The sequence below is a fragment of the Phalacrocorax carbo genome, chromosome 22 (genome assembly GCF_963921805.1).
Source record: "Phalacrocorax carbo chromosome 22, bPhaCar2.1, whole genome shotgun sequence".
Taxonomy (NCBI): Eukaryota; Metazoa; Chordata; class Aves; order Suliformes; family Phalacrocoracidae; genus Phalacrocorax; species Phalacrocorax carbo.
In genome coordinates, this window is record NC_087534.1 from 7,695,394 (window position 1) to 7,712,606 (window position 17,213).

General features: G+C 53.6%; 1 protein-coding gene across 14 annotated transcripts in view; it reads left to right on the forward strand.

The window, feature by feature from the left end:
- SCMH1 (Scm polycomb group protein homolog 1) overlaps nucleotides 1-17,213 on the forward strand; it is a 75,218-nt gene that overhangs the window by 26,138 nt on the left and 31,867 nt on the right. For 13 of the 14 annotated variants that reach the window (XR_010376052.1, XM_064471620.1, XM_064471618.1 and 10 more), the window contains 4 exons: nucleotides 1,612-1,682; nucleotides 2,462-2,696; nucleotides 8,047-8,135; nucleotides 9,094-9,337. Coding sequence is in view for 13 of the 14 variants with exons in the window: in XM_064471620.1 (XP_064327690.1) it covers nucleotides 1,612-1,682; nucleotides 2,462-2,696; nucleotides 8,047-8,135; nucleotides 9,094-9,337 (639 nt within the window). In the remaining variant the exon portion in view is untranslated. The remainder of the gene's footprint in view (nucleotides 1-1,611; nucleotides 1,683-2,461; nucleotides 2,697-8,046; nucleotides 8,136-9,093; nucleotides 9,338-17,213) is intronic. The other variant, XM_064471628.1, reaches the window with a different exon arrangement.

Sequence of the window (17,213 nt, forward strand, 5' to 3'; positions counted from 1 at the left end):
GCTGTCGCTGCAGGCATCCTCTGCGGACAAGGGTCTCTGAAGGGCCACCCTAGTCTGAGCTGAGCCCAGAGCAGCGATCAGAGTTAAGGGGTGGGATGCAGCAAGGCACCTCCATGCCTGGGTTTGCTTTGGCTGGATATTTATTACACATTATTTGTATAAAGAGTTTCATTGATGTAACTGAGTGTAAAATCATATCTTCAATTAAAGCAAAAGAATTTTGTTTTTGTGAGGGCATCGTTGCAGTGAATCACTGAATTCCTTCATTCACCTCGGCGTGAGACTGTTGGCTGAAAAGAAAATATGTGCCAACGGATGGAAACGCGTGCGCTGAGGAATGGAGAGCTGCTGTCAGAGTCTGTAAACAGAAATCTAGTCAGCCAGTATGGCAACGAAACTGTGTATTTTTTTTCTGTTTGTTTCCACTGTATTTAACAGTGTGCTAGTCATCTGCATGGGACGTAGCAAGAAATCAGCATTTCATTTATTTATCTGAAGCTAGTAGATTATTGAGCCCTCAAGGCTTCTCTGTGCACGTGAGGCAGAACTAAAGTAATATGTGCTGACCTTAATGCATGAATTTTCGGAGGTGTGGTGTGCACTGCAGTAGCTAAAATGGCTCTTAATGTAGCTTTTGTTTTGAAAATAGACTGATTAAAAACTTGACGTGAATAGGGGAAGCGGTAGCTGACTCTTTAATTATGCTGCCACCAATGCTCTTCAAATGACTTGAAAACAGCGGTCTCCCGGGAGCCATTCAGATGAATACACGCTAATGTCATGCTGGAAGGATCCTTTCCCAGCTGCTCAGTGTAAATGGCAGAAGTCATGATTTGCTCGGATCACAAGAGCTTTTAATTCCTCATTTAATAACAGGTTTCCCTGGATGGCATATTGCTTTCACCCTTCCTGCTGTACACGGGAAGGGTGCAGGCAAGCTTAAAATGCGCTTCCCCCAGCAGCAGCACTCAGCGGAGGGGGCTTTGGTGTTGGTTGTGAGCCGCTGTGTTCGGGGGATCCCTGCTTCCGTCCTGCCCAAGCCATGGACTCCGTCTCTGCCTCAGGAAATTAATTGCTGACCTGTCCACTCATCGCTGGCGATGGGCTGATACCTGCTCCGAGCAGCTGGCTCGTGGGGCCGGCTGTGTGCGTGCTGGGCCGGGGGAACTGTAAAGTCAGCCCAGTGCAAAGTTTCCTGTTGATTTGGGCTGCTTTTAGCCTGCAGTGGCTATTCTTAATCCCCAGACTGAGCAACGTGTTTTAACACGTGGTTTTCAAGGGGTGGTTGTCTGGAAGACTCCATGGATTCCCATCTGTGCTGGGTATTTTATATGAAGTTGTAGGTTGTTATCGTCACTTTTTGCATACCCTCCTCAGCAGCGTGGAGGTGGAAGATGCCGTAGGCAGCACCATGCTTTGTTCTGCCTGTCAGCTGCAGTTGTAAATCTTCTGTGGTCACAAACATCAGAGGTTCTTGATGAAAACATGTTGCCCGTGAGCACCTCCTCTGTGGGAAGTGGAGAACTGCTGGCGTTAGGAGTCCAGCCATCTCTTTTCCTGCAACTTTTGCTTGTCAGTTCCTATTTGAATCTTTTCCTTTTGTCTCCTCAGGTCACTTCACGTGGGAGAAATACCTGAAAGAGACATGTGCTATCCCAGCTCCTGCCCATTGCTTCAAGCAGGTAAGAGGGTGAATGAAAGCAAGAAAGGCCAAGGACGATGATCTGTTGGTGACCCGGGAGTTCTGTGTCTGAAATAGTCCCCTTTTTTGGCAAGGAAGGTGCTTAAGGGTATTGGAGACTTCATAGCAATCTAAGTTTGCTGAAGCAAAGATAAAAAAGATACGTTTGGGCACTGCAAGCGTTAGAGTACTGCAGAAGACTTAACTCGCAGATGTGCGTGAATGGGAACACAAGAATGTTTTTTCTCTCTGCTGAGCACAGGGTCTTGAAGAAAATGTTCTGAGCAGGCTGTGATCCAGGTTTTGGTGGATCCTGCGCGGCAAGGAGATTTTCTTCAGAATTCACCAAGTCTTTGTGAATGGAATAGCACCCACTCACCCCAGGCATTGGGTGCTTGAATACAGAGGTGATAATGGGCTACAGGAGTGACTTGGCATGGCAGCCTGGGTCCGGACAGAGGGGCAGCAGCACACTGAGTGTCTGTTTGAGTCTTGGGTCAGATGGGTGATTCTTCTGGGAAACAGGCTAAGAGAAAAGGGTAGGTCTTGTTCTCTAGATGATGCAGAACCAAAAGACGGTGGTCTGGGTCACAGGTCTGCCAGGGCTCACCAAACTTCCTTTGCTGCTCTGTGGTATCTGCTCCCATGCTGTGCTTGGAGGATGCTGTTAGTCTTTGGTAGAATCAGCTTTGATGCTCTTAGGGCTTAATCTTTATGACCGAGGTGGTGCATATATTGGAAATGCTGTCTGTAACTGGGTCCCTGCTCTTTTCTTTGCAGTCATACACTCCACCTGCAAATGAATTCAAGATCAGTATGAAACTAGAAGCCCAGGACCCCAGGAACACCACCTCCACTTGTATTGCCACGGTGGTGGGTCTGACAGGCGCACGCCTCCGCCTGCGCCTCGATGGCAGCGATAACAAGAATGACTTCTGGCGGCTGGTGGACTCTGCTGAAATCCAGCCCATAGGAAACTGTGAGAAGAATGGAGGGATGCTGCAGCCTCCACTAGGTGAGCTGAAGTTCAACTGTCCAGCAAGGCCTACATTATCTGTGGGGAAAACTATTTTTTTTATATTTCTGTGCTTGGGACAGAGACCCGTGGACTGCCCCTGTCTATCACTGATGTAGACCAGCCCTGTTAGCTCCGGCTGTTAAACAGATGTATCCCATACCAGATCTGTATTCCCACGTGGATGTCCTGGCATGGATAGGGAGAATCTTTAGAGTGTAGATGAAAGAGCTTTGCACCTCAGTGAGCTGCTTGCACTCTTTGCGGCTCAAGTTCAGGGTTAGCACATGCTGACCATGCTCTCATGCCTTCTGAAATTCTGCATGCATACCTCAAAGCAAAAACACATTTTCTGCCTGTTTGTGTGAAAATGCCAGAGCCGCTCCCTTTCCCAGAGGGCACACAAGCAAACAAGGGGCACCCCAAAGTTGCGGTGACCCAGGAGTGTGGGCGGTAGCGCCGAAGGCAGAGCAACTCGGATGGCCTTTCCTGGGTGATTGCCTGTACAAGGACAGAACGAATCCAGGTTCTTTTTTCCTGGGAGACACCACACAGTCACGCAGGCAGTGGCTGGCACACAGCTCCAGCAATGGCTTGAGCTCTGGCTGTTGCCCGTTGCTTTAGGCTTCTGATCCTGCTTGCAAGCTCTGTCATCTCAAAGGTGTGCTTGACATGAAACAGCTGCCATCCATCAGTGCTTCCCCCTGTGCGCCCCCACCGAGCCGAGTACAGGACTGGTATCTGGGTGAGGTGCTTTGCTGGGGATCTGTAAATCTTGATGTAGAGAATAACCAAGAGAGCAATTAGGGCTGAGGCATCTGCTCTATCACTGCTAATCCTGACACTGTGATTTCAAAAGCATTTAAATTTTCATTCGTGCTGTCTAAGTGTATTTGTTCCCAAGTGTCTTTGGGGCAATAGCAGGTTAGCTGGAGACTGTCTGATGGGGAAACGTAACGATGGAAAAGGTTCCCAGTAATTTAAGTCCCCTCTTATGTGAAGGGATGCTTGCAATATTTCTTCTGTCTTCTGGGGGTTTTTTGGGGTTTTTTTTTTTTTGGCTACAGCTTTATAAATAACCTGGGAAGTCGAATGCTTCTTCCAGTCTTGTCTTCAGCTAAACATACTTTTTTTTTTTTCCTTGGACACTGGCCAGATGATGAGCTGATTTGCTGGTTCTTACTAAGCAGCAAGTTTAACCTGCTTTTGTGTTCTGCTGCCCATTGTTTTTGAAGCATTTTCATAAATATTTCAATTAGCACATCCCCAAATCATATCAAGCCGATCTATAGTGATGCAAGAAACCTTCATAGGACACCTTGAGTCAGCAGTATTACACAGAATCCCAGACTGGTGGGGGCTGGAAGGGCCCTCTGGAGACCATCCAATCCCACCCCCTGCGTGAGCAGGCACCCCCAGAGCAGGGGCACAGGGCCGCGTCCAGGCAGGGGGTGAATGTCTCCAGGGAAGGGACCCCACAGCCTCTCTGGGCAGCCTGTGTCCCTGCTCTGGCACCCGCACAGGGAAGGGGTTTGTCCTCATGTTCAGGGGGAACTTCCCGTGTTCCAGCTTGTGCCTGTGGCCCCTTGGCCTGGCGTTGGGCACCGCTGAAAAGAGCCCGGCCCCATCCCCCTGACACCTGCCCTTCAGATATTGATAAGCATCGATGAGACCCCCCTCAGCCTTCTCTTCTCCAGGCTGAACAAGCCCAGGTCTCTCAGCCTTTCCTCCCAAGGGAGATGCTCCAGCCCCTGATCACCTCCGTAGCTCTCCGCTGGCCTCTCTCCAGCAGTTCCCTGCCCTTCTTGGACTGGGGGGCCCAGGACTGGACGCAGCCCCCCAGATGTGGCCTCACTGGGGCAGAGCAGAGGGGGAGGAGAACCTCCCTCGCCCTGCTGCCCACACTCCTTTCCATGCACCCCAGGACACCGCTGGCCCCCTTGGCCCCAAGGGCCCGGTGCTGGCTCAGGGTCACCTCGCTGCCCCCCAGCACCCCCAGGGCCTCCCAGCAGAGCCGCTCTCCAGCAGGTCCCCCCCAGCCTGTGCTGGTGCGGGGGGCTGTTCCTCCCCAGGGGCAGGACCCTGCACTGGCTCCTGTTGAATTCCCTGAGGCTCCCCTGGGCCCAGCTCTCCAGCCTGCCCAGCCCTCGCTGGGTGCCAGCACAGCCCTCCGGCACATCAGCCGCTCCTCCCAGCTTGGGATCACCAGCAAACTTGCTGCGGGGACGCTCTGTCCCTTCGCCCAGGTCACTGATGAATATGTTGAGCAGGACTGGACCCAGCACAGACCCCTGGGGAACACCACTAGTGACAGGCCTCCATCCAAACTCTGCCCCATTGATCACGACCCTTGGAGCTCTGTTGTTGAGCCAGTTCTCTGTCCACCTCACTGTCCACTCATCCAGCCCACACTTCCTAAGCTTGCCTGTGAGGATATGATGGGAGACAGTGTCGAATGCCTCAGTGAAGTCAGGATAGACAACATCCACTGCTCTCCCCTCATCTCCCCAGCCAGTCACACCATCCTAGAAGGCTGCCAGGTTGGTCAAGCATGATCTCCCCATGGTGAATACATGGTGACTGTTTCTGTTAACCTTCCTGTCCTCTACATGCCTGGAGATGACCTCCAGGATGAACTGCTCCATCCCCTTTCCAAGGGCAGAGGTGAGGCTGACTGGCCTGTAGTTCCCCAGGTCCTCCTTCTTGCCCTTTTTGAAGACTGGAGTGACATTTGCTTTCCTCCAGTTCTCGGGCACCTCTCCTGTCCTCCACGACCTTTCAAAGGTGATGAAGAGTGGCTCAGCAAGAACATCCGCCAAGTCCCTCAGCACTCGCGAGTGCAGCCCATCGGGGCCCATGGATTTGCAAGGGTCCGGTTAGCCTAGGTGATCTCATGTTTTTTCCTGGAGCACCATTTGTGAGCTTTGGTGGAAGCACAGTCTAAATTGCAATGGGACTCTTGGGACTGACCTTTCTGAAGAAGGAAGCAACATCAGCAGGTGTGTGTGTTGGCATATCGCACCACAAGAAGCTGTGTGTATGCAAGTCTTAATTATACCCTGGCCCTTCATAATGGCTACAGACAAAACCTGCTGCAGCTATTACCGTTAAAGCTGCCGGGTTTTATGGTACTTTCAGGCATGCTGCTGTCCATTTGCAGACGTCTCTTTGAAACCCTGGTCCCAGGGTGCAGGTCGCAGCTCTGGTGCAGCCTGTGCGGGAGTGCCAGGTACCTGCCCTCGCTGGCAGAGGAGGCACGGGTTCCCCCTGTGCCGTGTCTGGGTTTTGTCAGCAGATGGCAGTAAGTGTAATCGAGTTGCAGAGCAAAACTCATTTCTGACAGTGCCAGAGGGGAGGGTTCGTAGTCGGGAAGAAACCTGTGTGCCCAGCTCCAATCTGTATTGCCTGCTTAACCTCGGGCCAGACAAGAGTGGTTCTTTTGCACCCAACATAAAGACAGGTAGCGAAAAGCAGGTGTCCTTCCTGCCTGCAGGGTGGAGGGGCTCAGGAAGCACAGCAAGGCTTTTCTGTGCTCCTTGTAGCATTTTCCATTCATACGCATCTGCTGCTGCTCCCCTTCTTTACATAGATAATTCACATGAAAGGTTATCTTTGCCCTTCTGGGAGCTTAGCTCTCCCATCCCCTGAGGTTTGTAGGTATCTTGTTTGGTCTCCAGGCTGCTCTGACAAAGTTGCAGGGCTGGCAGCATGGCCTGTACTGAGCTGGGTGAGCAGGGCATTTTGGCCCTGGCAAAACTTTGCCATGTTAGTCGTCATGGGATGCTCTCTGTCTAGGTCCAGGCCCAGGGTTACCTTCGAAACACCACAAATACAGAAAGTGCAATGCCGTGTTCAGCTGAGCAGCAGAAATTGCCTGGACAGGAAGATGCGTGTTTATCAAAGACGGTGTTTTGTGATATCTGGAGACTTTTGTCAGTCGTGCAGTTCGTACACAGTGCCATAGAATCATGGAATGGTTTGGGTTGGAAGGGACCTTTAGGGCCCATCCAGTCCAACCCCCTGCAGTGAGCAGGGACATGTTCAACTAGACCAGGTCACTCAGAGCCCCGTCCAACCTGACCTTGAATATTTCCAGGGGTGGGGCATCGACCACCGCTCTGGGCAACCTGGGCCAGGGTTTCACCACTCTCACTGTAAAAAATGTCTTCCTTATGTCCAGTCTAAAACTACTTTCCTTTAGTTTAAAACCATCACCCCTTGTCCTGTCACAACAGGCCTTGCTAAAGAGGTCATCCCCATCCTTCCTACAGCCCCCCTTTAAGCGCTGAGAGGCCACAATAAGGTCTCCCCGCAGCCTCCCCTTCCCCAGGCTGAACAACCCCAGCTCTCCCAGCCCGGCCCCACAGCAGAGGGGCTCCAGCCCCCGGAGCATTTCTGTGCCCCCTCTGGCCCCGCTCCAACAGCCCCGTGTCTGTCCCGCGCTGAGGAGCCCCGAGCTGGAGGCGGCGCTGCAGGGGGGTCTCCCAGAGCGGGGCAGGGGGGCAGGACCCCCTCCCTCGCCCTGCTGCCCGCGCTGCTGGGGATGCAGCCCAGGGCACGGCTGGGGGTCTGGGCTGCCAGCGCACGTTGCCGGCTCGTGTCCAGCTTTTTGCTCACCAGCACCCCCAAATCCTTCTTGGCGGGGCTGCTCTCAGTCCCCCCATCCCCAGCCTGTACGGATACTGGGGGTTGCCCGGGCCCAGGTGCAGGCCCTTGCACTTGGCCTGGGTCAGGCAATCCCCGATAGCAATACATAGACTCAGAGCACATGAATTTGCTTTATTCTTCCCATAAGCCCCTTCCTGTTATCTCTCTACTTTTTTTCACAGAGCATGTCAAGCCAAGAACTGCCATCCTTTCCTGTAATGGTTAAATCTGTTTTCCAGCCAAGCCACAGCCTCTTTATTTCTTCAGGTTAGCTTGCCTGTAGCTCACTCTAAAAGGTGGAGGAGGCCACCCAGAAGCTGAGATTCCCTACTGAGGAAGACATTTCATAGATTTCATAGCCTGAGTGTGCACTTGCTGATTCATGTCTCCCCTGCAGTAGGATCACTGAAGCTGCCAGCACTAGCTCTGCACAAAGTACTCTGCCTGTATGGTCAACGTACCGACTTCTGTTATGACAAGTGAATATTGCAGTCAGACATCCATTTCCAGATGTTTCTTTTCAACGTGTTTTGCATTCAGAGTATCTGGAAAAGGTCCAACATGACTCTCTAGGATGAGGAGGAGGGTGGTGTGGGATCATAATCTGTGCCCACTGCAAAGTTCCCGTCACAGCAGGCGTGTGCTGCTGGGTCCAGTGGCCCCCACAGCCTTAAAGTCTCCATCTCTGCTTCCTTCTCTGCAGGCTTTCGGCTGAATGCCTCCTCTTGGCCCATGTTCCTTCTGAAGACTCTGAATGGAGCAGAGATGGCTCCTGTCCGGATTTTTCACAAGGTATTTTACTGTACTGTTTGTGGCATGTCCCCTTACTGCAGAGCACCAAAATCACAGCTGGCATCTCGTGTGAGATCTGCTCATCCCAGAGGAGAGGAGCATTGCCCAGCTTTGCCACGGTGCTGCATCTCTAGGAGAGCTCCATGCCCTCTGCTGCTCTGTCTTAGCAGCGCCAAGATGCAGAGGTCTGCTAAGGAAGTGGCTTGGGCTTCAGTGCTCGGGCTTGAGAGATGTGCTTCTGTTTCACTTGGGCTGCAGGTGGTACTCAGAGTCAGGAATGCAGTGTATGGAAGTCAGCACCCCTCTGAGACTTCTTAATGTACCAGAGCTTGCAAGGAGTGCAAGTATCGCTGTGAGGCAACGCTGCAAGTACCATGTCATAGTCTGTATTCTCACATCCTTAGTGAAGTCAGAGGGAGACAGAAGCCAGTCTAGAGGCATGTGCTGTGGTATGGGATGGTTGGTGTGGCTTTAGTGTATCTCAAGTATAAAAGACTAGGAAGAGCAAGACCCAGATAAGGGTGGATGTCTAGCAAAGCTGAATGTGGGGGAGGAATGGAGAGAGACTGCCGCGTCTCAGATTTCAGGTTTTCTTGCCCTGAGATAACAACATGACAGTACCCTACAGAGGCTCTTTTCTATGGAGCTTTATTTTCTGCCTGTGTTGCGTGACAGACAGGTCGCAGGGTGCAGCATTAATGCGGCACTATCTGGATTTGGTCCAGCAGCCAGGTGACGGCAGAGCAGTCAGTAGTGGATTTAGTTGCCTCTTGACTTAAAGGGCACGTGGCTGGGTAGCTAGGCCAGTGTGCACACGCCTAACTGGGGTTCACATCCAGCCCACTAGCTCCCTTCTCCATCAGCTTGTGGAGGTGAGTTTGCTGACGGAGAGGACAGCCCTAGTTTAGGGAGGCACTGGCATGTCCTCTTTGAGCACATTTTGAACTTCTCCTTGTAGGAACCACCATCTCCATCCCAAAACTTCTTCAAGACAGGTATGAAGCTGGAGGCAGTGGACAGGAAGAACCCTCACTTCATCTGCCCGGCCACCATTGGGGAGGTGAGAGGTTCTGAGGTCCTCATAACATTTGATGGCTGGAGAGGTGCCTTCGATTACTGGTGCCGATATGATTCCCGGGACATCTTTCCCGTAGGCTGGTGCTCGCTGACTGGAGATAATCTGCAGCCCCCTGGAACAAAAGGTAAGGCCCACGTTGTTGTTTAGCTGTCTTCCTCCTCCTCTCAGCTCTCAAAGAGCAGCAAAACAGGCAGAGCCTAGCAGCAAGGACATCTGGGTGCCCTGTCTGTGCCTTACTGCTGCTTCACGTGTGGTAAAGGTACAGGTGATCATACCTACTAGCAGTGTAACAGCGTGGTGTCAAGGTGCTGAGGAACAGCCATCTGTAAAGATGGGTAGGATGGTGGCTCTCTGGAGGAATGGTGGTGCTGTGCAACACTGCTGAGCTCTGCGCCTCTTCAGGAATTTCCTTGGAGTCTCTTCCCTGTGTCTCTGCAGTGCACATTCCTAGGGACTTTTTCACAGGGGGACTGGGCTATTTGTGCATATAATAGGGGAATAATGAGAACTGTTAAGTTGCAGGACTGTGCCTGTTTGCACTTCCAACAGTTACCTTGCTCTGCCTCATGCTGTGATCTCTGCTGCGAACATGGAAAAAGCAGGTGTGAATCAGGTTGTACCCACCTTGTTCCTTGAGACGTGGTTGGTTAGGAATGGTCTTGGGGAACTTGCTGCCTTGCAAAGGTCCACACATTGGCTCTTGAGATTTTCAGATGTGTCTCTAGCTTGGCAGCATTGCAGTTGTGTTCAGGATCAGGGGAGCTGTCATTGTCCTCATGCATGTCCCTCTGGCATTCGCTGGCCGGCAAGTCCAGCACACGCCTGTCAATGAAATGAGAAGCAGGAGAGAAGCCTCTCTACTGGGGCTGAAGGATTACTTAGGAGAGGCATTTCTCTGATGAGACTGTTCCTCTTGAAAATCCAGGGTCAGCTTGTGCTAACCCATCAGGCTGGTGCTTTCCTGCCATCCCTTGATGTGGGCCATTTCTGTCCCCTGTGCTGCAAGGTTGGTGGATTGCCTGAGGCTGTCTCTCATGGCCTGCGTGCAAAGCAAGCTCTGCGCTCCCCTCGGGTGGAGATGATTTCTGTTATGGTTGGGAACTGAAAGGCGCTCTCACTGTTTATCTTGGATTTGTGCATTTGGCCTTGAAGTTCCCGGCCTCTCCCTCGCTTCCCGCTGTTTGGTCGTGTCCTGCCTGCTGCCGCCCTGCAGGCTGCGCAGAGCTGCTGGGGGCCTCCCAGCTGGTGGCTCACCCCTCCAGCAGTGCCCTGGAGTCAGGGGCTTTTGCCCAGCATCTCCGAGGTGCTGCTCAGGTACTGCACCAGTGGCTAAAGACGGGTTTGTATTGGGTGGGAGCTTTCCTGGCAGTAAACTGGGGGTGGAAGGTTTCAGGAGCAAGGTGGAAGCCGCCTTCCCAGGAGAAGTAGGAACCTCCGTCTGACCCATGGCGCCCAGTGCAGGCAGCTCTGTTCCTCTCCAGCCTCCCTGTGCTGAAGCTGTGAGCGAGCAGAGCATCCAGAAACAACCCCCCATCACGGGGCTGACACCGTGGTAATTTGGAGCGCCCTTGAGAAGCGTTTGCTTCCCCCCTTGGCAGGCAACAGCGACAGGCTCTCCCTCTTGGCAGCAACTCTGCAGTACCTGCTCATGTACAAAAATAGTGAACCTTGAAAGTCACATCTCCCCACTCCCAGGCAGAGGCAGCCCTTGCTCTCAGGCAGATTTCTGCTCTCTCTGCTGTGTTTTTCAAGTACTGGAGCAAGAGCAGGGGTTGGAAGAGGTTTCATGAGCCATGCAAAAATGCCATGGAGTTGGGATCAGCCTGGTTTTCGTGGTATTTTACTTTCCTCTCTGTGGGTACCCCCTCCCTTTCCTGCCCCAGCCTTTCCAATTTCCATTTTGTGGGATTAAACCAAAAGGAGGGAGTGCTGGGAACTTTCCTCATCTGTAATTAAATTCCTCCCTTGTTTCTTTACTCCTCACACTGCTTTGGAGGAGGGTTAAGCACAGTCCTCCCAGGACCTGAGAGTGCTGCTCTTGGCAGGGTTGGAGGAGGCTTCACCGCAGAGGGATCCCCCTTTCCTTCAGCTCCAATAAAGCTTCCCTGTGTGCCAGCCTGGAGCCTGCAGGACCATGCAGTAGAGCTGGGGAGGTTTCCTTTCCTAGTGGGAATTCCCCTTAAATCAGGGAGACCCGGAGAGACGTGCAGGACGTTGGTGCTAACCTTGGTTATACCAGGCTCTGCTCACAGGACTGGCCATCTTGCCCTGAGCTGATGGGTACCAGCAGGGTAAGATGCTTGGGGGAGCTGAGAAGTCCTGCGAAGAGTTAACTCCATCAAGACTGATGGCTTCCTGGAGCTGAGCAAAAAGAGGCCTCCTGAAATGAGCTCATGTTCAAGGGAAGCAGAAGTTCAAAGAGGCCAGGCATGTTTATTTAATGCTGGTAACTTAATTCATCTCTAATCTGACCCTTCTGCTGGTTGCCAGCAGAGGTGGAGGAGCGCGAGGCTTCTCCCAGGCACATCCCCTCTCCAGCTCTGGGGCCTCCCACTCCCATCAGTGTTTGCTTAGCTGGGCAGCGTTCTGGCGGAGCTGGGGGCCAGCCAGCCATGCCAAGGGGAGCTTTCAGGAGGGCACATATGTGTGTGTGAAGGGAGGAAAGGGAGGTCAAACAGCGAGGAGGAGCAGCTCTCTGCGCACCAGGTTGGTAATTACATTGCTGTCAGGATGTGTTGTCTGTGCGGTGGCCTGCTGGGAGAGCTCTGCCACAGCCGGCGGCCAGATGGCTGCGGGCTCCCGGGCGTCTCCTGGAGCCCCTCAGTGCAGCGCAGCGTGGAGCTGGGGGGTTCAAATACACACGCGCCACAGGTGAATTGTAGCTCCGGGAGTGCCTCCGCACACGGCCGGTCCTGCGGGCTCTCCTGGGCTTACAGAGCAAGGTGAAATGCGGCAGAGCTCATCCTGCACATCCTCAGCTTCCCCACGCCGGTTTGGCAGCAGTCGGGGGGGCAGGTCCCCGTGACTGTCACAGAGGGAGGGGGGTTTCTGTGGGGGTGCAGCAGGCTTCCTCTGGCCACGCACCCTTGCCAGCGGGGCACTCCCAGGGCTGTCCTTGGGCAGAAATGTCCGCTCTGCTCCTCACGGGTAGTGTACAGCATCAAATATGTCTTTCCATGCCTCTTACACATGTACTCTTTTACCCTTAAACACATATCCTGGGCTTTTTGGAATATGAGGTGAGGTGGACTTCCTATTCAACCAAGCGCTGGATGGCAGCTTTGAGCTCTGCTCGAAGGGCAGGCTCTGTTGATGATAGTTTCTGCAGTTCCCTTGCACAGGAGATGCTCATGACTTGTGGGTTCACTTCAGAGCTTTAGACACAGCAGAAGAGCTGTTTGCGTGTCCGTTCTTACTGAGTCCAGCCATCATCCTGGAGAAATATCGATTGAGAAATGTTTATCTATCACAGTGCATATACAAAGAAGAGCTGAATTAAGGTTGTGCGGGGCATCAAACCCAAACTTTCTGCAAAGGTTTTGGACTTTCCTGTTGCACAGTGGGGTCAGAGATTCAGAACTAGGGCAAAACAGAGGAGAGCGGTGTTTCCCAGTCTTTAGATACTGCAGCACACAAAAGCAAGGCCAAGATACACTGCATGCACATTACTAACGACGTGGATTTTTTTCAACAGAAGACCCTGAAGGTGTGTTGGATAGGGAAGGAATTACCCACATCTGCCAGGCCTGTGTGCGTTTCCGTTTCAGTCACGTAGTGACTCGGCTGACGTTGTAGTAGATGCAGCGCAGGAGGTAGCTGATATTTCTCAAGCTGAGAACTTCAAGGTTTAGATTAAGTTGTGACGCACATAAGCAGTGTATGAGTCTGTGCACTGTAGCAATGTTAGGTAGAAATGTAAACTGGGAGGAATGCAGAGATTGAAGGAGTAAAATACATAGGTGATCTGTTGTGGGTGAGCTCCGGTGGGCAGCTGCGCCCCCCCCCAGCTGCTCGTTCACCCTCCCAGCAGGGTGGCACAGAGAATCGGAAGGGTAAAAGTGCAAAAACTGGTAGGTTGAGATACTGTCAGTTTAACAGGTAAAGCAAAAGCTGCATGCGCAAAGCAAGCCCGGGCGTCCCTTCACCCCTCCCCACGGGCAGGCGGGGCTCAGCCATCCCCAGGGCAGCAGGGCTCCATCCCGCCTAACGGTGCCTGGGGCAGGGAAACGCCATCCCTGCCAGCGTCCCCCCTTCCTCCTCCTCCCCGGCTCCGTGTGCTGGGCATGAGGCCGTGTGCTGTGGGACAGCCCTGGGTCGGTTGGGGTCACTGTCCCGGCCGAGTCCCCCCCGAGCCCTTGTGCCCCCCCAGCCTGGTGCTGGCCAGGCACCATGAGAATCAGAGAAGACCCTGACACTGCGCAAGCCCAGCTCAGCAACAGCTAAAACACGGGTGTGTTATCAACACTGAAGAGCAGCTCTGCAGAGGGGCCTGGGGTTTCTGGTCGACAGCAAGCAGAACATGAGCCACCAGTGAGCCCTGGCAGCCCAGAGGGCCAGCCGTGCCCCAGGGGGCACCGAGCCCTGCATCGCAGCCAGGCGAGGGGGGGGATTGTCCCGCTCTGCCCCGCGCTGGGGCGGCCTCACCCCGAGTGCTGTGGGCAGCGTTGGGCGCCGCAGGACATGGGGGGTATAAAGCTACTGGAGAGTGTCCAGGGGAGGGCACGGAGCTGGGGAAGGGTTTAGAGGGGAAACTGTACGAGGGGCGGCTGGAGTCCCTTGGTCTGTTCAGCTGGAGCAGAGGGGGCCGAGGGCAGCCTCATGGCGCTCTGCAGCCCCCTCCCGAGGGCAGGAGGAGGGGCAGGGCTGGTCTCTGCTCTCTGGTGCCCAACGCCAGGCCCCGAGGGAATGGCAGGGAGATGTGCCAGGGGAGGGTTAGGCTGGGCATTAGGGAAAGGCTCTTCCCCCAGAGGGTGGTGGAGCCCTGGCACAGGCTCCCCAGGGAGGCATCACGGCACCAGCCTGGCGATGTTCCAGAAGCCCTTGGCCAAGGCCCTCAGAGACACGGTGTGAATTTGGGGTGTCCTGTGCAGGGACGGGAGCTGGGCTCGATGGTCCTCGTGGGCCCCTTCCAGCTCAGGGCATTCTGTGATTCTATAAACACTGTTTTGGTCACAAATCCAAAACACAGCACCATATGAGCTATTATTAAAGAAAATTAACTCTAGCCCGGCCAAAACCAGTCAGTCCTTTTGAAAAACTTTTTGCAGGCATTTTACTTTTTCTAAACTTGGGGAGTCTGTGCAAATCAAGAGCAACTCAAGCTTTCGTGGCTCTTAAACAGGACAGAAACAACCCTGTTCGCAGGTGACTGACATGAGCATGGATCTGGAAAGCTGCTTTGGAGAGTCCCTCTCCATTATAAGCAGTACAGAAAATCAATACTTAGGATCGACATAAAGAATGAGGATTGCTGCTTAGTTACTTTAAATCATGTCTCCGGGGAAAGAGAGGGAGAGAGACGCACACACAAATGGAGGTGCCGCTGCCAAGGTTCAGGGCAAAATGGACTGAAGAGGGAAATACGAAACTGTGATAAAAATCACTGAGAAGAAAGAGGTAGGAGCCTGGTTAATGATTGTAGTTTCCAGGGCTGCCTGCCCCGGACAGGGAGGTGGGATGAGGGAATTCTCCCATCAGCAGAGACCTTGCAGAGATGAGATGCATCTGCTTCTTTTATCCACGGGAAAACTGGGTTTTCACAGCCGATCACAGACTAGAGGGGAGTTCAGTCCTTTGTAGTCAGGGAAACACATGTTGGAAGAGGATCCAGGAGAAGTTCTTTTCCTTTCTGAAGTGGTTTGGGATGGAGAGCTGTGAGCCCCTGGGGGAAGAGAAGCCAAACTGGGGTCTTGTGAGGTACCTCTGCGAGGCGGCTTCCAGCTCTGAGCTCTTCGCCCGAGGCGGTGATGCTCCAGGGAGTCTGTCTGCGCCAGGTAAAGGGGCACAGGCTGGGGAAAAGGGGACTGAGCAGCCGGGATCAGGGCTTTCTGCCTACACATGCTGATAGTGGGCACAGGAATCTGACATTTTCTGCAATGTCTGGGTCTTTACACAAGGAAGCATGTAGAAGTCTTTTATTTACACACTAGCTTTAAATTCCAAAGAAATGCACGCATTTTTTCTGGCGTTTATGCTACAGTATCAGGAACTTTAGCTGTGATTTGCCTCAAAAAGTGTGAGACATTTACAGGACCTCCCAGGAGCCCTGAGTGGAGCTGAACACCGGTGGCTCTGTGCATGATCCCATGCTGCTGCTGGAGGATGCCGTGGCAGGCGCAGCCTTCCCTGCAGTTGGTTTTCCAGGTCCTGAGAAATGCAGATTTAATCCATGCCTGCACTTGGACCTTCCCTGCACACACGTGCATGCACACGCTTCCTCCACTGTAGTAGTGTCCCTTAAGTACATCACTGCTGGAGGGCAGGGAAATACTCTGACCTTAAAAACAAGGATGCAGGGACACGCGCAGCCTGCAGCAACCTGCCCACAGTCACAAGTGTCGCCGTCGAAGTCTATAACTCGAGGTCCTTGCACCATTCCTCCGCTTGGGCTACACTTCCAGCTGATGCCGGGTTCCTCTGGAGTTCCCTGGTGGGTTCGTTACACCCTTCTCCAGCCTTCTGGGTTCTCCGTAACAGGGAGGGGGTGACACCGTTCCGGGTGTGGGAGAGGGGCAGCAGTGAAAGCGTTAAGGCTGGGCAGGCAGAGCTGGAAGCGGCTCCAGCGCTGGAATTCGGAGGAGTGGAGTTGCTGCCTTGGCACCTGCCCAGCTGGCGGAGAGGCCCCGCGCCCAGCCAGGTCGGGAGAGCTAATGCGGAGCACGTCCTCCCGGCCGCTGTGCCACGGCCGAGCGGGAGCCGCAGCGAGGGCACTGGAGACCCTGGTGCTGTGCTGCGAGCTGCCAGCACGCTGCTCCCTCCCCCTGGGCTTGGCTGCCTTGAGAGCATTTCCCTCTGCTTGCAAAGCGAGCAAAAGCTAATAGTTTTAGATAGTTACCATGGGGATATACTGAAGTGGAGCTCACATCCCCTCCTGGACTCGCCGCCTGTTGCGTGCATCACGCAGCCCGCCTGTATTGCCGGCGAGACCGGAGCATGGCGCAGGGCCCGGCCTGCCCTCGCGTGGGTGCCGTGCCGGCAGCAGTAACTCCAGGGCGTAAGAGAGGCACGAAATGCTGACCCTGGATAGAAAGTTCATGAAGTTCTTCATCTTTCGCCACCGTTGCTGCCATGTGATTTATTGGTTAACTGCTTGGTGTCTTCAACTGAAGAGGATGATCAGATGCTAGATTTTCCACCCCTATGGGCAAAGGTAATGTGTATTTTATGACGATTTTTGACGTTGCTTGGTTTCTTTTCCCCACGCGGGGTGAGAACACGGTGGAGCTGCTTCATCAGGAGTAGCCGGCAGGTTAACACTCAGGTGAGCTCCTGTGCTTTACTCCTTGGAGGAGATGGAAAAACATTAACTACTGTCACTTCAGGACTGAGCTGGGATTCGGAGCTCATACATCGAGCTGGGTGGTGTTTGTTTGTGCTGGGGTGGCTGCATTTGGGACCGCGCAAGTAGAGCTTATGCACTGACAGCAGGAGAATGTTGCACAAAGAAGTCCAGCATTTTCTCTTACCCGCGAGCCTAATGCACGTGCAGCCGTGGTACCTCGGTGCTGGTGCCTTTGCGACCGCTGTCGGAAGATCCCAAGAAAAACACGTGAGCTGTTTGGAGCACAGAGCCAGGGCACTTAGCAGTAATCCTGGCTTGGCTCTGATGTGTGTCCTGGAATACACGTTGGCTTTGGAGGTCTGGGGGCTTGGACAAGAGCTGTGCTGGGGGAGGGTCTGCTGCTCCCCCCACCCTCTTTGGATGCTGACAGGCGCGTAGTTCAGCGAACGGTGAATCTGTGGCTCAGCAGGAACAGTGAATCTGGTGTGTCAGAGTCCTC